This window comes from Sminthopsis crassicaudata, chromosome 3 (genome assembly GCF_048593235.1).
Source record: "Sminthopsis crassicaudata isolate SCR6 chromosome 3, ASM4859323v1, whole genome shotgun sequence".
Lineage (NCBI taxonomy): Eukaryota > Metazoa > Chordata > Mammalia > Dasyuromorphia > Dasyuridae > Sminthopsis > Sminthopsis crassicaudata.
In genome coordinates, this window is record NC_133619.1 from 176080297 (window position 1) to 176106766 (window position 26470).

Below are 26470 nucleotides of genomic sequence, written 5' to 3' on the forward strand. Positions count from 1 at the left end.
AGAGTTCCTTCAGGGCTAAAAAATAATAAGAAAAAGAATTTTTAAAACCTCCTTGCTTCTATGTTCTTTCAGCTTTGTATCTAATTTAGAACCTATTGATCCTAGTGCCAATAAATGGTTTATCTCTTAAAATTGTCGACTTAAAGGGATTTATTTGCTGTCAAATTAATGCCTTTTATTTGACGAACATGGTTCAGTATCCTAGTGCTGTGTCTTACAGAAGCTGTTTATTATATATGTGTTTTGATTTTGCTTTTAAACAAAATTGACTTCATTGAAATGCATTCACACGAGCCTCATTTCATCAGCCCATACAAATATTTTAATTTATGTGCTAATTTGCTGCCATCCAGTGGACTAGGGATTCAGGATCAATTTCTATATTTGGATTCTATAGGCTGGTCACTGGGTAACCATTTTGGTAATCAGAAATAATAACAAAGAAATTATGCAGCATGAGTTTGAGGGTGGGGACAGGGAATTGACACTGCACTATCTGATTAGCAAGGATCAGAAAGCAATTCTTGATTTCATCTGAATGCAGTTGCAGAGACAATTAAATTGTGACATTCTCTTCCTTGCTAAATGGGAAAGCATAGAGTTGTTACTGAAAAGGAATTCACTAGGGCCATATTGAATGTCACACATCATAGGGCACTGGGGAATGAATAATATCAAATCATTAAAAAAAAAAGACTAACAAATCAACTCATTCTTTGAGAATAGCAAGTGAGATAGATAGATAGATAGATAGATAGATAGATAGATAGATAGATAGATAGATAGATAGATAGATAGATAGATAGATAGATGGATGGATGGAGGCAGCTAGATGGTGCAATGGATGGAATACTGGCCCTGGAGTTAGGAGAACCCGAGTTCAACTCAAGCCTCAAAAACTTAATACTTACTAGCAAGTGATCTTGGGCAAGTCAATTAACCTCAACTGCCCTCACCAAAAAAATAATAGATGTATATATAAATGGATGATGAATGGATATATAAATAAATAAAGTGATTGAATAAATTACACAGGTGCCCTTGATTTAAAAACAGGATGGGTTCAGAAAATTCATTTGTAATCTGATTTTTGAAACTCAGAATATGCTTTATCCAGTCAGTCAATAAATATTTATTAAGCAAATACCACATGTTAAAAACTATGTTAAGAGCTAAGAATATAAAAAGATAGCTCCTACTCCCAAGCAGCTCACAATCTAATCACAATCATTTCCCCACAGGCACAAGGTGAGCAATGATAGCTAAACTCCCAGCAGCTCAAAGAAGCTTATTTAATTCAGATTATACAAGAGGTATAGGACTATTAGAAGTATAAAAGCCTTGAGAAGCCAGGCAGGAGTATTCTTTCCCAGCTAGAGGTGCCCCTCGGACTGGAGCAGAAACTCTAGTTAAAGTAGAAACTGGGGATTATGACCATTTATAGACATTTAACATTTAAAGGGGGCTTGAGAAGTCATCTAGAACATCACATAGATACAAAGTAGCAAAGCTGGGGATTAAATGCAGTCCTTAAAACCTAAAATCATTTGATTTTTTTTTTCCATTTTACTGCATGGGAAGTGGGCAGAGGCAGGAATAGGAGCTGCAGAAGACAGTCTCCTAAAGAGTTCTCTGGAAATCTCCTTTCTCACCTCCTTCCAAAGGGTCCAGAGATAAGCCCATCCATTTTGCTCTACACTGTTTCTAGTATAGCTTCACACAAGGATTTTTCTCCTGCTTTGGCCCACTGTGAAAGAGAATATAATCTCAAAGCTTCTTCCCTGTGTTCCTGTTCCTACTTTAAGCACATAATCTCCTCCCTTCAGGTTTTCTCCCAGTGGAACAAAAACAATCACCCCTAAGCACCAGTGCTGAGTCTTTGTTCTCAAAAGTTAGCTTCACTAACATTTCAGAAGTTAATCAAAGTCTAGTATTTTGTCCAGGAGTTGGAAAGGGATAGGGGCTGTAGAGGGAAGAGGAGAAGGGAGTGAAACATCTCAGAATGTTCAGAAATATGGATTGGGGACCAGTAAGAATAAGTTACCCTTCATCTTTTTCACTAAGTCCCTAGACTTATAGACCTCGTTCACATTTAGCTCTGGTGTGAGGTGAGATTCAAAGGTAGAAATGGATATGAGAGGATAAAAGGGAATTTCAGGTAGCAACTGTAGAAAGGAACAGCTGAGGAAAGGTCTGAAATGATGCATGGGGAGAAAAGGGGGAATTCCTGTGGTCACCAGAAGAAGCAAACAGCTGTTTTAAAGGGAGTAAGTACAATAGGCAAAAGAGGAAAGATGTATAGATGATGATGATGGCTTATATTTTATTTGTGTCTCTGTTTCAAACTTCACCATGAGAATACTTTGCCTTAATTTGAAGAAGATGATGAAAGAAGAGTTGTTTGTTTTGATTTCAAGGCTCAATAGTACCTAAAAGAAGACTTGGGGTAGGAGAATAACTGCCCTCTTTATGCCCTCTGAAGATGAAAGTTTGCTAACTGTATTCTTTTCATAAGAAAGCCTTCCAAATAATAGGTCTATCCAATCTCAAGCCCCCCTGGATATTTGGTTTATATTCAAGTCTAAATACTGGTGAAAGCTTCTCTTCACTGTTTATTCTTCATCCCCAATACTGTCATTTCACGGATCCCTGTTCCTATAATAATGTAATTAGTGTTCTGGGCAATTCAAACCTTCCCTGACAATGCCAATAATCACATTGGGCATTTAGAGGTGCTTTTAAGCCAAAGCTGTCTGCAGCACTTCGGAAACAATTACAGCTGTCAACATTGGTTTATATGTGGAGAAGAGGAAGCTGCAGAGCAGCTCGAAACTCTACTGATCCATCAGGGAACTGGCAATGAAAGTAGGGAAGTTCTAGACTCTAGATTTCTCCTGGCCTTTTTCATTAGCTCTATAGTATTCCAGATAATAAATCGTCAACCGAATGGCTCTTCTACTTAGACACAAAATATGACCACACAGCTATGTCTACAGTCTATTCCAGGTTCTCCAAACTACAGATTGAATTCTACCGAATAAAATATTTCTTGAGTCTTCATTTGTTTGACTTCCAAAGCAACTGCCACCACTACCACTACCTCTAGTTTTCTGGGATTTCTTCTTGTGTTCAATGACTTTAGCAATGCTTTGGGGCAACATAAATATCACTTCCTCACAAAAGGTTGAATTCTCTATTCTATCTTATTAAATATGTAATCAGGTTTTTTGATAGTGATGTGTTGTAGGGTTGGTCTACTGGAACTTTCTGAATAAATGACTAGGATCTTCCTCCCTCACCCTAGTCCCTGTTTTATTTAAATGCATTAAGAGCTGGTAGGAAAAAGAGCTGGTTGAACACTTGGTTTGATAAGAAGCTGAAGGAGCAAGCAATTTATAAAAGATAGTTTGAGTAAAGCACACTTTCTATGTCTTGTGCCATCAATGAAATTCTGAATGTCATGTAGTAAATACTTGGATGGACTCCTAAGGGAAAAATGTTATCTAATCAATTGACAAGTATTCATTAAACATCTACTATGTACTAGCCACTATGCTAAGGGCTGGAAATACAAGTACAGAGAATGAAGCAATTTCTAATGGGGGAGACAACAAATATGCATAATTATATATGTACATATATTAAATAAAAAATTATATACAAAATAGTTTATACTATGTAGTTTGGAAGAGAGGGCTTAAGAAAAATTACTTGGACAACAATGCTTATAATGAAACAGAGTATTGAGAGCTTTGAGATCAGGAGACAAATTAGGAGGCTATCATGATCTTGATAGGTGAGATGTGATGAGAACCTCCACCAAGGTACAAAATTCCTCTCAATGCCTAGTTCAAAGGTCTTTCATAAGAGTCTGTGGTTCTATGATATTGGTATGTTTCAAGCATAAAATAGGCATTCAATAATTATTTTGAAGTCATGGTCTTAGATTTGGGCATCCTTTTATTCCCCTAATATACTGGGTATGGACCAACATAAAAAAAAAATTACTATAATTAGAAATTTTTGTGCCTGGAACAAATACTACAACCTGTACCTGGGACAAGTAGCACAAAACATGTGCTACTTGCACCTGGGAAGAAGGGGGAATCAGAAGATTTTCATTTTAGGATACCACTTATTCTGATACTTCTTCTTACTTACACCACATGCAGACAAACATAAGTAGGAGCAGAAAGCAGTACACTCACTATCAGCTAGCTCCCGATTTCAATGCATTATTGTTGATAATTAGTTACAAAACTCCATTGTTTCTGATAAACTACAGGAGCTGAGAAAATCCTCTGAATTTGGAATATTAGGACAAAGCTCTGCTTCCCTTATCCTAGTTATGGTTCTAGAAAGGATCAAAGTCTAGGGAAATATCTTTTTAAAACTTTGCTCTTATGCTTTAGGCAAGAACTAAGATTTTATAGTGTTCCCAAGTGCTTTTAGAATACAAATCATCAAGGGGATTTTTATGTTGCTGTTTCATTTTATTTCATCCCAAATTATGGCAGACATAATTACAGACATTACAGGAGGGTTGAGAGCTAAGGGATACGTTCCAGAAGCCGTATCCCTTTTAAAGGGGGGGCCTTTCAAATATTTGATTCCCTAGTAATAATTTTGCCATTGAATCACAGCCCCATCACCTCCTCATCATAGGTCTTGTTATGGACAAGGAACTCCAAGTAAGAAAGAGTTTATTGCACTCTTCACTCAGAGCCCTTAGGTGGCCCTTCCTGTTGTTGTAGTAACTTGTTGGGTTCTGTCTGTGGGTTTGGGGGGGATTATGGGATCATAGATTTAGAATCAGAATGATTCTAAGATTTTATCAGCCCAAACTTCCCTTCAATTTATAAATGGAGAAACTGAGCCCATGGAAGTTAAGTGACTTGCCCAGAATCACACAGCTGGTAGGTGTCTGAGGTAGAATTTGAATCCAATTATTCCTGATTCCAGGTTCAGGTTTCTATCCACTACACCAATTTTGTTTGTTTTTGTTTTGTTTTATTTTGTCTTGGACCCCTTTGGCAGCCTAATGAAATTTATTGAGCCTTTCTCAGAATATTTATAAAGAAAACATTATTATATTGAAATACAGTTATTAAAATATTTTAAAAATCAAATTCATGAGCCCCAGTTAAGAACCCTTGCTGTATCCCATGTTGCCTCTCTCTGCTCATGGTATAGGACTGAGACATTGACTTTTCTCTGATCTCTCATCAGTGTTCTTTCCAGATCCTCGATAATATAAACTTGCTATTCAAAAACATTGAATAGAGAATAAATTAATCTCTTCACAATCTAGCATTAGTTAGCATTCTCCAGTAGAGAATGTGGAAGCTGCATGTCACATAAATCATGTCAAATAAAATTATTTTCTGTTGTTCTGATAATGAGATCCACAGCATCCTAGAGGGTGATTAAGAGGTCTTTTCCTGGAATGGAAAGTCAGAGAAAGCTTCCAGGGAAGTCTGGAGAATAGAGAATTTTATTAACAACATAGGAAGGCCACCAACAATCTTCCTTTGCTTCTCCCCACCCAACTCCTGAGGGTTCTTATTGCCTGAAGGTAGAAGGGGTAGAGTGAAGAATTTGGGGAGGGGTGTTGGAGGCAGGAAGTGGGGAAACAAGCAATACAACTGCTTTCACTTACTACTTGAGCAGCTGCAGGTTTGAGGACTGAGTTGCCAACTGCTTCATTTCTTTCTTCAAGGCAGGGAGGCGAAGGGAAGAGGACCCAAAAGCTCACAGAATGGAATTACCAGTCAGCAGATTTTTTTTTCCTCAAAGGTCTCAGGCCTGAGGAACTAGCTCTAGTCCTTTTCCCACTTCTCAGTGATCCCAAGTAGTAAATATTATTGATGTAGGTTAGACTGTAGACAAAAAGTTTTTCACTGGGTGTCCAGGCATAGATTTCAGGACATCTGTAAACTTAGATATAGAGGAAAAAACTCTATCCTTATTTCAATATAATTGATTTCCTCTATAATCCAATCCAATTCATTAAGAATAATAATTCTGGGACAGCTAGATGGTACAATGGATAAAGAGTCAGAAGAACCTGAGTTCAAATGCAGTCTCAGATACTTAACACTTATACTGTGTGATCCTGGAAAGTTGCTTAAGCCCAATTGCCTCTCAAAAACAAAGCAATCCAAAAAGCCATAATTCTTAGAAGGAATGGGATTCATCGGCTTCCATAGCCTGACAAATGGGTCTATAACACGAAAAAAAAAGGTTTAAATACCTGCTATAGAACTGTTTTGGTGTATTAATGACATGACTGCCACTGAAGAATCAGTTCAGTGGGGTCTCTGGAAGCTGTTCACTTAGAACCCAGTTCATATATATTCTCTAAGAGATTTCTGTCCCTGGGTTGCTCTTTTCCCTACACTACTTCTGGAGTTCACAGCTTTTTGATGTTAGTTACAACTTGCTAAGAAAGAATGATAATTACCAAGGAAATCTGATATCTGAAAAAACAGCAGCCACAAAAGTGGTACAAGCATTTCAGGTGCTGGGGAGGGAAAACTAGATTTTTTGTATTTTAGAACCTCCCTTCCTTTTTTCCCTTTGTGTTGAATCTAGTCTAGAACTAGAACTAGCCTAGCACTGATTTTCTGGATACGGTGTGAGTTGTTTTTCAGATCCTACTTCATATTCTCTGTGGTAACAGAAAACAGGATAAGAAATGTCAGGAAGGTATGAATATATGATGCCTGTAAGTAATTATATAAATTGACAGACAGATATGAAGAGAGAGACAGACAGAGAGACAGAGACAGAGACAAAATGAGGAAGGGGGAGAGAGAGAAAGAGAGAAACAGAGAGAAGGAGGGAAAAGAGAAAGAAACAGAGAGAGAGAAGGAGGGAGGGCTGAAGGGAGGGAAGGAGGGAAGGGAGAGAAAGAAGGAGAGAGAGAGAGAGAGAGAGAGAGAGAGAGAGAGAGAGAGAGAGAGAGAGAGAGAGAGAGAGAGAGAGAGAGAGAGAGAGAGAGAGAGAGAGAGAGAGAGAGAGATGGAAGTACAAATGGACAGAGAGGTAAATAGATCTAAATCCCCAAGCTGGGGATTTAAATTAAATTCCCAAGCACCTGAGAAGGAAACATCTACATCTACTCTTCACTAGGCATTGAATACACAAATTCAAAAGAAAGACTTTCCTGACTAAAACTAGACAACCAATAAAATCATTAATCAAGCCCTGGTTTTTAGTGTAGATTTCTGAGATGTAAAATCCCACAATGAAAATTTAACAGTGGGCTCTTGAGAACACTTAGGAGTTAGCTCCAGTATACCACTGGGGAGAATATCATTAACACAAGAGGACTTAGAAAAGGTCTTTTGAAGGAGGTAATATTTGAGCTGAATCTTGAAGGGAATATTTCCAAGAGGTAAGGGAACAGAGGATTTCATAAGACAAAAAGGACAGGAGTAGGACATATGGGGAAGAAAAAAAGGCCAATTTGACTGAGTCTAGAGTACATGAGGGGCAAAAAAAGTAAAATTATCTTGGAAAAATAAACCAGTAGTTGATTGTGAAGGAAACTCCAGAGTTTTTATTTTAGCCTTAATTGATGGGGAACCACTGAAGTTTTTTGATTACAGAAGGGATACAGACAGACCTGTGTTTTAGGATTATCTGTGTAGATATTGCCTGAAAGATGGTTTACAGAGGAGAGATGCTGGAATCAAGGAAATCAGTTAGGAAACTCTTGCAATAGTCCAGGAAAGAAGTGATAAAGAATTAGATTAGAATGGTTACAGAGAATGGGATGGATGTGAGAGATGCTGAGGAGGAATCTACAACTTGGATGTAGATTGGGAGGGGTGAGTAAGGTTATAAACCCAGGTGCTGGAAGAATGATGGTATCCTTGACAAATAGAGAAGGGGTGGGGTTTAAGAGAAAGATAATGAGTTTTATGTCAGACGTGCTGAGTCTGAGATGTTCGTGTAAGTCTTCTGTGGAGATGTCCAGGAGACAGTTATAGATGTGGGGCTAGAATTTATCTACAAAGAAATGATGATTAAATTCACTGGAGTTTATGAAAGGGGATAGACAGAAACAGAAGAAGAGACATATAGAAATACAGAGAGAAGGGAAGACCAAAGCAAACAAGAACAAGAATCAGCACAGTGTAAAAAACTGCCGTTGGACTTCCAATTAACTGAGTCTTGATTCTGATACTATTAACTCTTCCATTCTGGGCAAGGAACTTATTCAGGTAAACTCACTAAAACAACAGAGCATTTCAATATAGCCAACTCTCCAAATATATTGCCTCTTACTCTCAGAGGTGTTTTTTTTTTTAAATCAAAATTGTTAATAAAGTTTTTAAAAATGGAGAAGGGCTAGATTAAATGCTCTTTAGGCAGCTAAATGATGTGGTAGATAGAGCACCAAACTGAAGTCAGGAAGACTCATTTCTCAGAGTTCAATCTGGCCTCAGGCACTTACTAACTGTATGATCCTAGACAAATCATTTAACCTCAGTGCATTTTTAAAAGAGCTAGGGAAGAAAATGGAAAACCACTCCAGTATCTCTGTCAAAGAAAACTCCCAAAGGGTTCATGAAGACTTGGAAAAGATTGAAAATAACTAAACAACAAAAAGTGCTTTTTATATCACTGCTCAATCCATGATTTAAAAGTGAGTGAATTAATGAATGAACTGATGAATGAATGATTTGTAGCTGAATAATCCCACAAATTAAGTAAACAAGATTAGAGTGGGGTGAGGAGATCCAGTACCACCCACTAGACCACAGGAACTATTTGCAGAATTAGTTTGTAGATTTAAGAGCAAAAGATTCTTCCTTCACGACAGGAGATGGTAACAGATAATGGGGGAGAATTTAATAGTATGAGTCTATTACACTGGAGAAGTCATTTGTGATCATTTCATATCAAATTCTCAGAGTCAAAACAGACAAAGTCAAAGCAGAAGGCAACTCCTAACACTACTTTCAATTTCTTTTAGGTAGAAATCCAAAAGATATTTCCAGTCCACCTTCTCCCTTGAAGTTCTCAAGGCGATATTTCATTTTGCAAAGTCAAGTCTGGCTTCAGAAATGGAGTCTAAATTAGAGGAATATGCTATATGCCATTTATCTTCTCCCTTTTACAGGAATGATATGAAATCACCTACTCTCTCTTTCTCCTTCTACCTCTCTGTCTCTGTCTCCATGGCATAGTGGATAAAGCTATGGACTCAGTGAGGCAAACCTCCCTCTTGACATTTCCTAGGTGAATGACCACAGAAAAATCAGTTAATCCATCTTTCAACCTCCATTTCCCCATAGGGCTTCTTTAATAAGGGAAACAGTATCTACCTTGTTGAGAAGATCAAATGATATTACATCTAGAGCATTTTGCAAACTTTAAAGTGATACATAAAATTTAGCTATTATTTGTTATTCAAAAGTAGCAAAGGGGAACAGCGGGCCCTAGCCCACCTCATGTAGTCAAGGAACCTGTTTCTTAAGCCTCTCCATAAATGCTTCTGGCCTATACCAAATTGAGGCAGGTACAGCCCTCCACATTATTTATAGGGAGACTCTCCAGGGCCCTGCTATAATTAGAAGTCAATTAAATTAGAAACCATTCATATTATGCTTGGAAATCCTCCAACACACTTGGGCTCTCTGAGAGGGAGTCTCTCTGCTTTCTCTACCAGCTCAATGAAAACCTGAGCTATATACTAGATCTTTGAAGGAAAGGAACGATATTTAGGGATACTGTTCTGAGGGAAGAGAGATTCTGCCCCTTTCCATTGGGTTCCTTTTTTGCCATTGCTCCTGTGTTCATCTCTCCTATTTCCCTCTTCCCCACCCCTTCACTCCTTTCACTCCACCCCTAACCGATCTACTCCCCTCTACCTCCAGGAGTCATTTCCTAAAGAACTAAAGGTACTGCACCACTCTAGCCTTTCCCCTGAGCTTCCTGCCCTGACCTGCTCTTTTGCTGGAAGGCAAACATAAGTGAGTTCACTGCTGGGGTGGCAGGATGCTTTAATCTTGTCTCAATCTATTTAGTGTTTAGAAATGTAAACTTTGGGGCTCTCTAAGTTAATTTAATAAGAGTTGCAGACTGTGCTCTAGAAAGGAACAGCAACCAATAATTAGAATCTTTCTGGGAGGTTTTAAGATAAGGGCTTTTAACCTGGGGTTCATGGACCACCTCTACCCCCCACCAAGAGAGCCATAGTTTTCCATGAGGTCTTATGAGTTTAGGTGGAAAAAAGAAATACATATTTATTCTCACTAATCTTTTTTTATTTTCTCTATTTTATTTTATGCATTTAAAAACATTACTCTGAGAGGGTATCACTAAAGGGGTCCATGACATAAAAAAGGTTAAAACCCCCCTGATCTAGGAGACTCTTCATAGGACCATCTGACTGCTGGGATCAAATGTCACAGCCAGGATGTTTAATTTGTGAAATCCCTGGAGTGATTCTTCAACTTTGCATCTATTCTTTTAAACTATTTTATCCCAGGAGCTCTTAGAGATAGGAGAGAGTGACCTTTCTTAGCAGCTGTAATCTCTTCCTAGTCAATCATCATTAGCTCTTATTCCAGGCTAAAGGAAGAATGTTCTTTTAAAGTTCTGCTCCTGTTTTAGTAGTGATTGACTTATAAAAACCAAGAATTGAGAGCCTAGTGTTTCAGCTATTTTACTGAACTGAGTAACAGTGGGCCGCCTCTTTTAGAGAGAAGGATCAAAGACATGACATATAGAAGTTCAGAGAGGGAATGGAAGGGGTTAGACCAAGTGAACAAGAAAGTCTCTTCCAAATCTTTACATATTATATGAAACAAACGTTAAACCAGGTCTCTTCCTGCTGCTGTGGCCATATAATGCAGGTAAACAGTGGTAATGGGTGAAGTTCTTATCCTGGGTGTTTTGTCAGAGCCTCGCCTTGCTTGAGGGGCCCAGAGGCCAGGATGGGGCCTAATAGAGCTTGTGAAAAGACCTGAAGTCTTCAAAGCCCATTCCACATATTAAACAATTAGTCACTAACATAGGGTTTTATAATAGATTCTTCAGTGTTCTCTAAGGATCTTTTTTTTCTCTGGGATTTACTCCCATGAGTGGGTGCACTTCTGGGTTAGGGCCACAGAATCAGCCTCAAGGTAGGAGGGGATAGGATTTAGTTTGAATACAGCTTTTCATTTTTGGTGTGCATTGTTTATCTCTCTATTTAGTTAGGGCTACATAATAGCTTCATGAGCCATACACTACAATAACCTGCATTTTTCTTAAAGTCTGGCTTGTTCATCAGGTTGGCAGGAGGAGAGAGCATTCATTTATTTATTCATTCATTCATTCAACAAATATTTGTCAAGAATCAACCAAGGGTACTGTGCTAGGTCTTGAGGGGGAACAAAGTTGGTTCCTGAAAGGAAAACATTGAACTTTGTATTTAAAATAAAGGCAAAGTATCCTGGCAAAGAAGGGGCTTCCAACAATTTTGTGTTCATGCCTCCCCTATTTTGTACCTTTTCAGGTGAATATCTCAGAAAATATGGCTCATGTGAGGGACTATAAATGGACCCATTTTCTTCCCTTTCTGGTGGTGAGTATGTCTCATCTCTAAGATTAGATTTTTTTCTTGACTATTTAAATTCACTTCTTCCTCTGCTAACTTTAAATAACTTCCTATTTTAGTTCAGAGAACATTAATTACAAATAAGTTTTATGAGCCTATAGATTTTAGCCTTTTTCTCTCCATTCATTTCCAAACCACTAAAAGAAACAGTTGGTAGGAGAGGTGTGAAAAGCATCCTTTTACATAGGTATGCAGGTATAGGGTATATGGTTGCTTTGCTGTAGCCTATTATGCTGTAAGTGCACAGGATACAGGCTAGCATTCACATAAATAGATCTGAGCTCTGTTGGGGTTGGGGCAGTAAGAAGCCAAAGTGAGAATTTCCCATCAAATAGCTGTACATCAAAGCAACTCACAGAGTGAAGAAGACTAGAACTGAACATTGGGCTCTACTACTTATATCCTCCCATATGCAAAGGACAGAAGGATTCTTATAACTACAAAGTTTACAAATATTAGTCTAATATGCAGCCATGTGCCTAGAACTATGTTTGCACATTGTGTTTATGTGTATCTTATCCTTATATATTACCTAAACATGCCAAAAAGAAATAAAAAAGAAAAAATTCTGCAAAAGAGATAGAGATAGGCAAAGATGAGAGGAGAAAGAGAAAGAGAGAGGGGGGTATAAAAAGTGTTAGGGAAAGAATATTCTTAATTTTAAGAAAAGAAAAAAATTACAATTAGTTTATTTTTAAGAACTTCCTTTGTAAAAAGTGCTATTATTGGGGAAGCTAGATAGTTCAGTGGATAGAACATCTACTCTGCAGTCAAAATGACCTACCTGAGTTCAAATCTGACCTCAGACACTTAATATTTACTACCTGTGAACCTAGGTAATTCCCTTATCCCCAATTACCTCATCAGAAAAAGAGGTTGTTTTTTTTTAATGTTGTTATTTCATCTGATCATGGCATTAGAGCTGGAAAGGACTTTAGTCCTCCTTCTCATCTAGTTTCTTCCTCTCAGTTTAGTGAGGAAACTGAGGCCCTGAGAACTTAAATGATTTGTCCAAAGTTATACAGGTAATGTATAGCCAATCTGAAACTTGAATCCAAATCCTTATATTAAAATCCAAAGCTCTTTCCACTGAGTTTATATCCACCTTTTATAGATAATTCAATTCAATAAATATTTTGGATCTAATGAGATAATATATATTAATAGTTTTGTAAACGTTAATGCCATAATATACCAGTGATCTTTATCATCATCATTATTATTTTTATCATTATTGTTGTTATTGTTATTATTATTATATACCCAGATGAATTGGTCCAAAGTCATTGGGAAAATAAACTATTCCTAACAAAAAGTAACTAAGAGCTCTTAGACTGCTAAGAATCATGTTGGAAGAAGAATGATGAAAGTGAGCTCATAACCAGAATAAACACTTCACTGAATGGGTCCTTTCTAAATATAAAATTACTTATACATGCCACTCCATGCTTGCTTCCTGTTCTATTATCACAACAGAAGATATGGAAGATTGTTCTCCTTCCAAAAGGAAATCTCAGCTTTCCAAGTACTTCTCATTGGGAAAATATCCAGTGTTTAAAATGAGTCAAAGAAGGCCAATGTTAATTCCTATTCTTGGTGATAGGTGTCTCTGATGTACCCAGCCAGTGCCGAGTATTCAAACTGTGGAGAGAATGAATATTATAATCAGACTACAGGGATGTGCCACGACTGCCCCCAGTGTGAGCCTGGAGAAGAACCATATATGGTAAGTCCTAAATTCATCATTTTAACCAGGTTGTTTCTCAAAACAGACTAGCCCGAGATCTCTCTGGGGTAAATACAAAATACCAAGTGCAAGGGTAACAGAGGAACAATGTGATAGCTTGATGTAAAGATTCCAAAATATGGATTCATCTCTGCTTTATATTCACATAGAATATATAGAGATATCTTTGATCTTTGTCAATAAGTAGTCTTTGAAGTTGAATAGCATGATCTCCAGTGATAGACCCTACACTCATAAGATGATATGTTACAGCTTGATTAAACATATTTTGAGTAATCTTTATCAAGTATAACACAAATTCATGTAAAAAAAATCTGATCATAGGTTCTACATCTATTTTCTTTGAATAGAAAGTCCACCACATGTAACCTTGTTAGAAACTTAAATCCTCATAGAAAACTCAAAAAAATAAAATAAAATAAAATCATTCAAAGATCCATGTCATAAGATTAAGAGCTGAAAGTGACCTTGGAGATCATTCAGTCAATGAACATTTATTAAGTATCTACTATGTGCCAGACATAAGCATTATTTTTAGTCATTGCCCTCACAATCTAATGGGAAATATGACAAACAAATAAGTATTTTACAAACAAGCTATATACAGAATAAATGGGAAATAATTAACAGAGGGAAGGTACTAGAATTAAGAGAAGAATTCTTATAAAAGATGGCATTTTAATCAGAATTTGAAATGAACCAGTGGGGAATCTGTATCCAAAAAAAGAGATTATTAAAGAGGGAAAAGGACCACATATCCAAAAATGTTTTTTGTAGCACCAAGAAACTGGATACCCATAATTTGGGGGTAAGTTAATAAGTTATGGTATGTGAATGTAATGGAATATTATTGTTTTATAAGAAATGTTGAACAGGTTTATTTCAGAAAAGCTTAGAAAGACTTACATTAACTGATGCTAAGTGAAGCAAGTAGAACCAAGAGAACATTGTACACAGTAATAGTAAGATTATGTGATGATCTACTGGCTCTTTTCAACAATGAGGTGATTCAAGGAAATTCCAATAGACTTGTGATAGAAAGAGCCATCCACATCAAGAGAGAGAATTATGGAGACTGCATGTGGATCAAAGAACAGTATTTTCAATTTGTTGTTGTTTGTTTGAGTAGTTTTTTCTTTTCTCATTGTTTTTTCCCTTTTGATCTGATTTTCCTATGACAAATATGAAAATATATTTAGAATAATTGCACATGTTTACCCTATATCAGATTGCTTGCTATCTTGGAGAAGTAGGAGGGAAGGAGAAAGGGAGAAAATTTTGGAACCCAATGTTTTGCAAAGGTGAATGTTGAAAACTATATTTGCATGTATTTGGAAAAGCAAAATACTATTTTAAAATTTTAAAAATTAAAATAAGTCAGTAGGTGTAGATGAGGAGGAAGAATGTTTCAGGCATGCGGGATAATCAGAGAAATTACTCTAAGTCTCTCTCTTCTTTTACAGCTGAGAAAACTGAGGTCCTGAAAGATTTAAGTGACTTGCCCTTTGTCACACAAGTTCTAAGTGACAAGATTAAGAACAGATATAGGATTTGAAACTCAGTCCTCTCACCCCAAATTCAATTCTCTTTCCATTGTACCAGATTACCTCCCCTCTTAGGCAGGTGTCAAAAGTTAAGTGCCAGTACTCAACTTTATTAATAATTACTGGGGCAGCTAGGTGATGCAGTGGATAGAGCACCAGCCTTGAATTCAGGAGGACCCGAGTTCAAATCTGGTCTCAGACACTTAACACTTCCTAGCTGTGTGACCCTGGGCAAGTCACTTAACCCCAGCCTCAAAAAATAATAATAATAACAACAATTACTACTACATTCCCCTTCTACCTCCCCTCCCTCTTTCCTCACACATACAACTTTCTTTTTTTCTTAATTTAGAATTTTTTTCACAGTATATATGCATGAGTAAATTTTTTATAATATTATCCCTTGTATTCATTTTTCCAAATTATCCTCCCCCTCCCTCCATTCCCTCCCCCCGATGACAGGCAATCCCATACATTTTACAACACATACAACTTTCTATATAAGTGTTTGGTATATACCCATTCTTGGGTACATGTACAGGCTAGCTAAGCCTAATTATTTGGCTATTGAAAAGTTGCATTATATGACATTATGAGGAATAATGTTCCAAGGCAATGATGAAGAGAGAGAGCAACCAACAGCCCACATCAGTGTCCCATAGCCAAATCAAATATGCTGACTGCCAATAGTGAACCTAGAGGAACAACCTGTTAATCGTATTCACAAAGAATAGCTCAGAGACTCAAATAGACTTCATTTGTATTTTGGACTGAAAATAGCAAAATTTTGTAAAATGAAGATAATAATATTAGTGCTTCATGGTTTTTGAACTCAAGGTTGTTGTAAGGCTTAAAGAGGAAAATATTTTAAAACATTATATAAATAAACTATTAAAACTATATAAATGCTAGTTATTGTTATTAATACAATTGACGTTGTTGGTATTGGTAATAATAATTAATAGTGTAATTATTAGTAATGAATAATCCAAAGCAGAGCTAACCTAGAGATTCAGTGATAAAGGTAACCAGATTGTCAGGTTTAATTCAGTTCCTTGTTTTTTCCCATTGCTCCCCTCCTTCACTTGACCAAAAACAAACAATATATGAAGTCTTTAAACTTATTAATGCTTATGGAAAAAGTGATATAAATTCTATAATACAAGCTCACTCTGATCTTTCTATAGAAAAAAATAGTGCAAATAACAAAAATAACCAAGAAAACACCAGTTTACTTAGCTAAAAACTATACAGCAATGACAAGTATTGTGACAAAGTAGAAAGAAAGCCAGTTTTGAAGTCAGGAAGGCCTGGATCCTAGTCCTTTTAAGGCATGTATCCATCTATAGAACCAGGGGCTTGACCTTTTGGTGACACAAGGAGCTCTCCAAGACTACAAGGTATAAAGTAACTGCCTACCCATATTGGGAGAGGGGGTTTATACAGTAGCAATTCCCTATATAATGAAATCACAGTACAAACAAAAAAACCAAAAAACCTATATCTATAAAAGACATTTTATTTTCGAAAAATGTTTTATTTATTCCAACCTACATGTAAAGCAATGTTTTACATTTATTTTTAAATCTTTGAGTTCCAGATTTTTCTCCTTTCTTCCTTCCCCATCTCCACATTAAGAAGGCACATGCGAAATTATGCAAAACATTTCTATAAAAATCATGTTGTAAAAGAAAATATAGATACTCCTTCCAAAAAGACCCTCAAGAAAAATAAAGTTAAAAAAGGAGGGAGGTATCCTTCAAATTGTATTCAAACACAATCAGTTCTTTCTCTGGGTATGGATAGCATTTTTCTTCATAAATCCTTCAGAATAGTAAAAGATGTTTTCTAACATGTATATAAATCTTTAAGTAGAGATTTGAACAAAAGGATCTATCTCCGAAATTAGGAGCCAGAGAAATCTCTAGGGCTCTTTGGAGGGATTGTGGCTAAGGCTAGAAGATGGAGAGATCCATGAACAAGTAGATGGGGCAAAGGAAGCAAGGATGCATGAAATGCAAAACCTGAGGTCATGCCCCAGAGCATGGCAGCAGGCAGACTAAGTGGTGGGATGTATGCGGCCTGCCATTGATGCCAGAAGTAAAGCCACAGAGGCAAACAATAGGACTTCTTTGGTACTGTTACAAATAAAGCATTGAACCTTGAGGAATTCCTGGATTTTCTTTCTGTTACAGACCTGTGGCTATGGTACCAAAGATGACGACTATGGCTGTGTTCCCTGCCCTTCGGAAAAGTTCTCCAAAGGAGGCTACCAGATATGTAGGCGTCACAGGGACTGTGAAGGCTTCTTTCGAGCCACTGTTTTAACTCCTGGTGACATGGAGAATGATGCAGAATGTGGACCTTGCCTCCCTGGGTAAGAACCAAATATTGTTGAATATACTTTCTTTTTCCAGAGAAAATCTTGAATTCTATATAAGGGAAGCCCTCCAGAATGAGATGAGACATCTGTGGACTTTCCCTGATGAAAATACAATTTTTATAATGGATAATTCAGTCATTTAGAGTATTATTTGAGAGACAATTCTAATATTAACATTCCAATCTGGGATTTAGGAAATATGGATTCTACAAAGGACAACTCTGCTACAATCATTTAGCTAGTCAAATAACTTAATCATTCTGGGTATGTTTCCTTATTTGTAAAACTTAACTAATGCTACGTGCCCCTGTTAACCCTTCAGAGAATTATCATGAGAACCACATTGGAGGATGATTTGGAAAATGAAATAATTATATGAATTCAAGAGATTATTATTCATATTTTATTGAAGACAGTTGTAAAAACTCTGACTATGGAGTTTAAGGATCTAGCTTCAAATTCTACTTCTGATGCTTATCACTCTGCCTCCTTAAGCCTCAGTTTCTTCACTGCAAAAATGAGGAAACGAAACTAAATGATCCCTAAAGTCCTTTAAAAGCTCCAGATCATGTATCCTGAAATGTTCAGATAACAGTTTGAAAATAAAGTAAGGGCTATCATTCCACAGTAATTCATTACTGTGGAATGGGTTAAAGGAAAAGGTATAAATATGCTTGAAAAGTTTGCTCTTCAAAAAAAAAGAAAGAAAGAAAAATGAGATAGGAGAGAGAGAGCGAAAGAAGGAGAGAGAGAGAGAGAAAGAGAGAGAGAGAGAGAGAGAGAGAGAGAGAAAGAGAGAGAGAGAGAGAGAAAGAGAGAGAAAAAGAGAGAGACAGAGACAGAGACAGAGAGAGAGAGAGAAAGAGAGAGAGAGAGAAAGAGAGAGAGAGAGAGAGAGAGAGAGAGAGAGAGAGAGAGAGAGAGAGAGAGAGAGAGAGAGAGAGAGAGAGAGAGAAGTGAATAATTCTGCTATCTCTATAATAGAAATATATAAAATCATTCAATTGATATGTATGTTTATGTATCCGTGTGTATATACAAATATGTATTATACACATATCTATGTGTGCTTACACTTAGAAATAGGGAGCATAGTTTGGTACTTCATTAACAGAAGGGGAGAGGAAAATTAGAATAAAAAAGAGAATGAGTAGAATAAAATTGTACCAGAACTCTGGACTATTACCTTTCAAAAGCAACAAGATCAATAAGAAAAATAATACAATCCATATTATTAATTCAATTCAGTTCAATTCAACATTTCTGGGTGACTACTACATGATAAAACTGGAAAATTGCCCTGGTTTGGTTTGGCTTCTGAGATGCAGAAAGTCTGTCCTTCAGTCTGCTTTTGAAAATTGGAAAAAAAAACCAGGCATGGTGGTACACTCCTGCAAGTAAATCTATGAGGGAAGCTGATGTTGGCAAATCTCTTAAACTTGGGAGTTTTGAGCTGCAGCTAGCTATGCCAAGAGGGTGTCTGCAGCAAATTTGGCATTGATATGGTGAGCCCATGGGAGCAGTGTGGCTTACGAAGGGCCAAATGGTCCAAGTCAAAGTTCTATGCCAATCAATAAAGGGAGCTGGTCCATGAGTAGATCCTACATTTCCAGCCTGGGCAATAGAGAACCATTCTTTAAATAAAAATTTACTTTTGAAAAGCAGGTGTGGAGGTGTCTGGAAAAATTATACAAGCATTAGCCTATGTGATACAATAAAAGCCACTTTGACAAAATAATGTCCTTATAAGAATATGAGAAGAAATTGGAGAGCAGTGGAATGGAATAAACTTTATTCTAATTATTTTTAAATGTGTTTATATTTTCTCCCAAGATATTTTTTGAATATTCTTTCCATTGCCTTTACTGGTAGATATACTTAGCCATATTTCTATCATGGATTGATTGCATTCGTGCCAACAGAAAAAGGACCCTCTCAGCCACAAATGGGCATATGAAAGAAAATAATAACTATATAGTGTATGAAAGACTTCCCTTTATGAGTTATGACAGCCCCTTTCCCCCCTCTCCATGGCTGAAAATTAGGAATAAGAACTAGTCAGAGGCAAAATTCCAGAAGATTTCTTTATAAGCCAGAAATGCACATCAACCAACAAATAGATTTTCTTTCAGACATTGTTGGTCCAGATGCTGACCATCATATCAATCCATTTTTCTGGTTGTTTTACCAGCGTATAATTCTACCATCTGGTGCAACTAGGCAATACAGATGGTGCAATGAGCATATAAGTAAAGTGGTAAACTTGTACTGACATAAGTTTATCTAGAAATTTCCAGCCAAGTTTTATGTGGCTGAAATCATAAAGCACCAAGGTCTCAGAAAAATTAACATTACAAGTAATTAACATCAATGGGAAGAAGCTCAAGCCATAAGTATGGGCAGACTGCTATCCATTTCCAGTAGCAGTTTGCACTTCAGAAGGAAAAAAAGAACAAGGAAAAAGAATTATGTCATTGCAAAAGTTGGGCAAACTGAGTTTTATTTTGGAATATTCTCATTTAAGAAGATCAAAAAGGAGACTTTCAGTATATTGAGTACCTTTATGGAGAATTATGGGAAAATTACACAGGATGTAAAGGCAAAGAAAGGCTGCAATCTATGTCAGTGAGAGAAATACCCTTACCTGTAAAAGTAGACCCAATAAAAAGTGGCCATTTAATATGACTTCTCTCTTCTCCCATTCTCTTAATCTAAAAACCTTTTGACATCATTGCCCACTCTTTCCTCATTTCCCTTAATCTCTGACAGAAAAGTGGCCCTTCTCTTTGCTAAAGTTAATCCCTTTGTATATGGACCTAATCCCATTCTTTCTCATTTTTTCTAGCTGATTACATTCTTCTCTCTTAAAGGAAATAGGGGAGGGAGGAAGAGGAAAAAAATATTCAGTTTCCAGGTTAGTTCTGAGCCATTGCTACCCATGGCAACCCAAATCTAAAATAATGTCATTTAGTTCCAGCTTCTTCCTTAGTACTAAGTTTTATGTCTTATGTCTTTATGTTTTCCAATATTCCCTAAGCCATCCTTTTGAATTCAAGGCACATTATAAATAACTACTTCCCTTCTCTCCCCTCTTGAAATTCCATCTTTGGTGATTTTTATCAACATTCCAAGTACCTAATATAGTGCCTTGTTCATAGTAGACACTTAATAAATGCTGTTTAAACTAAATAATGATGAAAGATGATAAGGGCATCCCATTTCCTTATTTTGTGCTCTCACTTTAGAGAACAAAACTTAATCTTCCATGATATTTTACTAGGAAGAATTGAGAAAAAGAATTGGCAGGTTAGTTTAATTAGATTTATGAAAGGATGTTTATCTTTCCTCAATCCACTGTGGCCATTAAGCTATGGATCTATATTACCTTTTATTTATTTTTATAACTCCAGAAGTATCTTTGGCCTTCCATTCTTGATTGTGGTTTGGCAAAAGTCTCTTTCCTCATTCACTACAGGCTTTGCTGTGCATCAATATGTGTCAGTGGCTCTCTCTTGAACAATAGCCAGTATATGGGGCTTTCCTACCTAGAAGGACTCAGTGGGTGGACCAGGGGTTGAAAGTACAAGAAAAAAGGAAAAGAAAAGAAAAGGAGGAGAGGTCAGATTTCAAAACCACTTCTCAGGCATCTGCTTATGTACTAAAGATGCTCAGTTTTCTGATTTGACATATTTTACCCCTCTGCCCTTGAATGCATCAATATGAGAAAAATGGAAATGAACCAACTGGTCATTTCTATGCTTCAACATTTTTAGAGAGATGTAGCAAGACCCCAGGGGTGCCCATTATAAGTCATATTTCCAACCAAGTATGTCAAGTGAAAGGAAAAACCTATCTGTGCCTTTTTGACTTAAGGGAAAATTGGTCACCTAAATAAAAGGGAGCCAAGGGACCATATTTAAACTATTCATTTCTGAGCTGTATGCCTCAAGAGAGAGTCTGAATACTTAGTAATTTAACTCTCATGCCATCAGATCAAAATGTCAAGCCTTAGAACCCTTTTGTATCTGGGACTCCTGTTCTATCTCCCCCACTCAGCTCACCTTTGATAGTTGCCTCAGTCACTTATTATATAGAAACCTAGCTTTAGTCAAGTTTAACCTCACTTTCTAGCCATCTCTTTACCAGCCACCATTCTGCCTAAAGGTAGCCCCTATTTCTTTCCACCCCTACATACAACCCTTTGTGCATAATAAAGGCTTAATAAATGTTTTCTTATTCCTCTACACCCCCAAAAAAGAGAAAACTTAGAGAATGTCTTCTCTAGACATAGCCTAATAATAATAAATTGGAAGTTAGACTATACAGAGAGGTTCAAAGGATTGTAGATTTTAATTTGGAAGGTTCCTGAAAAATCATCTAGTCCAAATGCCTAATTTTACAAATAAGGAAACTAACATACAGAGGGGAGCAAATAGAGCTGAGATTTGAACCTAGATTCTCTGACCCTAATTCCAGAGCTCTCTCTACTATATAATTGCTGAGATTGTTTAGCATAAAGAAGATATGACTAGCCTCATTAATAACTGTCAAATTCTTTGGTGGACTATTATAGAGTATTATTTAAAACTTTTCCATTTCCATCAAAAACAGGTCAAGAAAAATAGAAATACTAGTTCCATTAAATATAAATAGTAAAGCATTCTCAACAATAAAAACTTAAACACTAACATAGTTAAACAAGAGATATATAGACTATCCTTCCTGGGAGTTATTTTTAAATGGCATAGATCTTTATATGCTTAAGATGCTTTAGGTGTGGTTTTTGTCCAAGGGCAGATGAAGTACACTAAATGAGAAGTGAGCTCCTTTTTCAGCTCAGTGATTCAGTAGTTGATCAGTACTTGTTAAGTAAATTTAAAACTTACCTAGTATGACCATTCTCCTACAGGGCAAAACTTCTTGTTCCTATTAGGGAAATCTATTCCAAAAACAAAGTAGATAATTCATCAAAATGACTAAGAAAAAAATTTAATTAAAAAAAAGATAACTAAGGGTCTTGAATGTTTTCAAATATGGATTAGCTGGAGGAATTAGACCTAGTTAACCTGACAAAGAGATGATTGGAAGACATGACAGCTGTCTTCGTGTATTTAAAGGACTATCATGAGGAACAAAAATTGAACTTTTTCTTTTTTGACCTCAGAGGGATTAATTAGGAGCATTGGGTTGATATCTGGAAAAACTTTCTAACAGTACTATCCTAAAGTAAAATGAACTGTTTCCAAAGATAATTTATTTCATTATGGCCTTCAAGCAGAATCTGGATAGACATTTGTAATTGTATGGCTTCATTTTGGGTATGGATTGGACTGGGTGGCTACTGAAGTGCCTTTCAATTCTCAATTCTGTAATTCTGTGTGAATATTCATAATTTTGTCTATATTGCTTCCTGCCTCATAGGAAAAAGGATGGACATTCTTTTAGGGTAGAGTGTTTGAGAACTGGAGAACAGCTCCTAGCTGGTCTCTTTCCAGAAAGGGTTAAATGCAGACAACAAGACTAGTAGTTGTGTGTCATAGAGAAATGTTTTGCATACTGATTAATTAATGTTTATGAGAAACAAAAGGATCCTAAGATTTAAAAAAAAAAACCCATTGGAGAAAGGCAAAACAATTATTATAATAATGTTACTGGTAATGTTCCAAATTTATTAAGGTCTGGAGTTTAGATTCCTACACAACCACCACTGCAGAGATCAAGCTGTCAGTAATAACTGCTGTCAGCTGGATGTCTGTCTCTTTATAAAGCCGATAGGGAAAAAGGGGGAGTAAAAGAAATGATTAAACAACAACAATGGAAAAATCCAATAGCAGGGAAAGATTTTTCATTTCTTGAATTGTAATAAAGGGAAATGTTGGCACTCATTCTCTTTATTTAATATACTTTTCAGATTGTGATAAATAACATTCATGATCTTCTGCTGAATGTTTATGTTTCTGGAAAACTTGCGCACACTGAGACAGGAGCCAAAGCCAGTGGTTAGAAACAAATTCAGGCTCTAAAAGACGAAAACCACCTGCTTTGACAAAGAATAAATGAATGAAAAAAGCATTTATTAAGCACTTACTATGTACTAAACATTACAGAGGGGAACAAGAACAGCAGGGATAGTTTTACCACTGATTGTACTAGAAGGAATAGATCCTTTAGCCATTTACTCTTATTATTGGGTCCATCTTTTAAGATTAAGTCCCATGGATGTATGGCAGAGCAAATGTCACTTTGGGATATAGAATGCAAAAAGTTTTAGCCTAGCACTGTGATAAATTGTTGAGGTCTATGTCATCTCCTTTCCATATTCCAATTAAAGTTTTATAATTATATAATTGTTTAAGACTAGAAACTGCCCTCTGAGGAGGAAAGGCTAAATTTAGATTGATTTTCATGCTTCTTTAAAAAACTGACCCCCGGAGATGTACATGAAACAATCAAATAGCAGTGTTTCTAATTCCTGCCACCATTATTGACAACTCAGATAAACTGGATTATCTTTCTTCCAAAGGGTTTTTCTTCCCAGGTTGGAACTGAAGCAACACTAGTCAAAGGACTCTGAACATAATAAGCACTTAATAAGTGTTTATTTTTGATGGTGATAATAAGAGCTACATAGTGTTCAGTCATTTCAATCATGTCCGACTCTTCTTGATGCCATTTGGGGTTTTTTTGTCAAAGATCTGGAGTGGTTTGCCATTTCCTTCTCCAGCTCATTTTGCAGATAAGGAAACTGAGGAAAATTAGGGTGAACCCATCAGATCCACATACACAATGCCAAACAAATCAACAGCAAGAAGAATTCAAAAAGAAGATTTTCATACATAGTTGGAGGAAGTTCATTTCAGTTCAGAGAATCTATATTAAGCACCTACTATGTGCACTGCAGCTTTATATAATGGACAGAGAACCAACCCTGGATGTTGGCTCTGCTACATACTGACTATATGAACCTGAGCATGTCATGCTCTGTCAGAGCTGAAAAGACTCTCAAAGATTACTTCATTAAGTCAAAAAGTAGGTGCCAGTCTGTATGGAGAAAATAAAAGTAATTCTTGAACCAATGAAATCATGGGTCTGGTTCCCCCCCAGATGGGCAGTACTAGGAGCTGGGGATTCAAAAACAAATTTGAAGTAACCAGTATCTCAAGGACATTACATATGCCCTGTTCATGAGGAGAAGTTCCACTTAAGGGTAAGCCAAAAAGCCCCAGTTGGAACGCTTTGGCCAGAAAGTGGTTAGTTAAGCAACATTCCTGATTCGTATTGCATATGTGGGATTAACTGCTTTTGTCGTGGAACTGGTTGGAAAGATCAAAGCTGGAAATAATCAGTCAAAATTGATAGGGTCATCAAATGGCAATAAAGAGCCTGCTAAATCATAGAGATTTTATCTCTTACTGTAATTGGTCACTGCTCAGCTATTTATGTCTTTATGCTCTCTCACCTACATTATTTGTTTTGTCTTGTTTTGGCCTTTGGTGCAGTTACTACATGCTGGAAAACAGACCAAGGAATATCTATGGAATGGTTTGCTACTCCTGCTTACTGGCACCCCCTAACACCAAAGAATGTAAGTTGCTCTTTTGGGTTCATTTTGCATATTTAAATAAATAAAACTAATAATATTAATTATATCATTATATTACAATGATAATCATAATCATAATATAAGTAAGTATCACTTGCATTCTTTCCAAGAGAAATGAGCCTGATGCACATTCAATGTGTCCTCTTTCTGAAGTTTTAGGAATTGAGGTGTTTAGAAACCTGCAAGACTTCTAGTGCATAAAAGAATGAAACAACCTTTTACCATTCCTTTTTTCACAGGATACTGCCTTATGACAGATAGAGAATAAGATAATGAACAACTTTTTTGATAATAGTCTATTATTTTTTATTTTTATGCAAAAAATATTTTAGTCTGTTCCTCCTACAACCCTACCAATTGAGTAAATTGAAAGAAATTATTCAGAGCTGCTTTGTCTAGCAAAAAAGAAAAAAATTCCCATATTAGCCCTGTCTTAAAATGTTATGTTTCTTTCCTTATTTTAATTCCATCACCTCTCTGTGTGGAGGTGAGTGGTATATTTTGTCTTCCTTCCTTAGTATTCATCATTTCACATTCTGATTTCTAAATTCTAAAATTCTTGCAAAGTTACATTGTAGAAACTTATGAATCTGTTCGCCTTGCTCTGCATGTGTTTTGTAAAGACTTTCCCACTTTCCCTCTAAAATTCTCCATTTCATCATTTCTTATGGTCCAATGATATTCCATTACATTTATATAAAAATTTATTAACCAGTTTCCCAGGAAGAAAACACTCCTGTAGTTTCTGATCTTTAGATACCAAGAAAAGAGAAATTATAAATATATTATACATATAGATCCTTTTCCTCTTTCTTTTTTTGTGACTTTGACTTAGTAGTGGTATAGTAGAAAAGTTCAGAAAAGGAAGAAGAGAAAAGGGGGAATATAGAAAAATATCTCCTCTCTCCCTCTACTTTCAATATTGTGAAGCTCTATTGGCAGCATTTTTCAGCAGCTCAAAGTGACTTGTGAATTGAGGCAGGAGTATCTGAAGAGTGGGATAGAGCAATCTCCCTCTCCCTGTTGGCAGGTCTTCAAAAGCATTAAAGTAGACAAACATGGTGATGATGGATTTGCTTGCTTTTTAAATCTGAGTTTGTCTACACCTCGATATGTAAATGATTCCACAAATTAAGGGAAACTTGTGGGCTTCCCAGCAGGTTATCATAATGACTAATAGTGAAACTGGCTACCACCACCAACTAGTTCTCAAATGAGAAAGCCAATATAATTCAAACCCAAATATGTTACCAATAAATTCATAATTTGACAGTGTTGTACAAACTCACTCTCTATTTAAAAATCATTTCTTCCTATTTAGAAAATAAGAAAAATATTTTGTGGTTGTTTTTTTCCTGGGGAGAATTCTTTTCAGGTTTACCCAACTTCTGCACTTGTGTATCTTTGAGGCAAGTCATAAGTGTTTGACATTAGCCCTGAAAACAAGGTTTAGTTTCAGTAAGAAGTTACAGTGGAAAAGAAGACTGAATTCACTGAGTTCCAGGGAATTTAGACTTGTTCATTTGATGACTAATTTTGTTAGGCATGTCCTCAGTAAAATAATGAAATAAAACCT

The 26470-nt window shown here is 36.4% G+C and overlaps 1 protein-coding gene across 2 annotated transcripts in view; it reads left to right on the plus strand.

Annotated features, from left to right (window-relative positions):
• EDAR (ectodysplasin A receptor) overlaps window positions 1-26470 on the plus strand; it is a 115203-nt gene that overhangs the window by 62234 nt on the left and 26499 nt on the right. For both annotated transcript variants that reach the window (XM_074299633.1, XM_074299634.1), the window contains exons 2-5: window positions 11516-11584; window positions 13221-13343; window positions 17104-17285; window positions 24791-24876. In XM_074299633.1, coding sequence (XP_074155734.1) covers window positions 11534-11584; window positions 13221-13343; window positions 17104-17285; window positions 24791-24876 — 442 coding nt within the window. In that variant the 5' untranslated portion in view covers window positions 11516-11533. The remainder of the gene's footprint in view (window positions 1-11515; window positions 11585-13220; window positions 13344-17103; window positions 17286-24790; window positions 24877-26470) is intronic.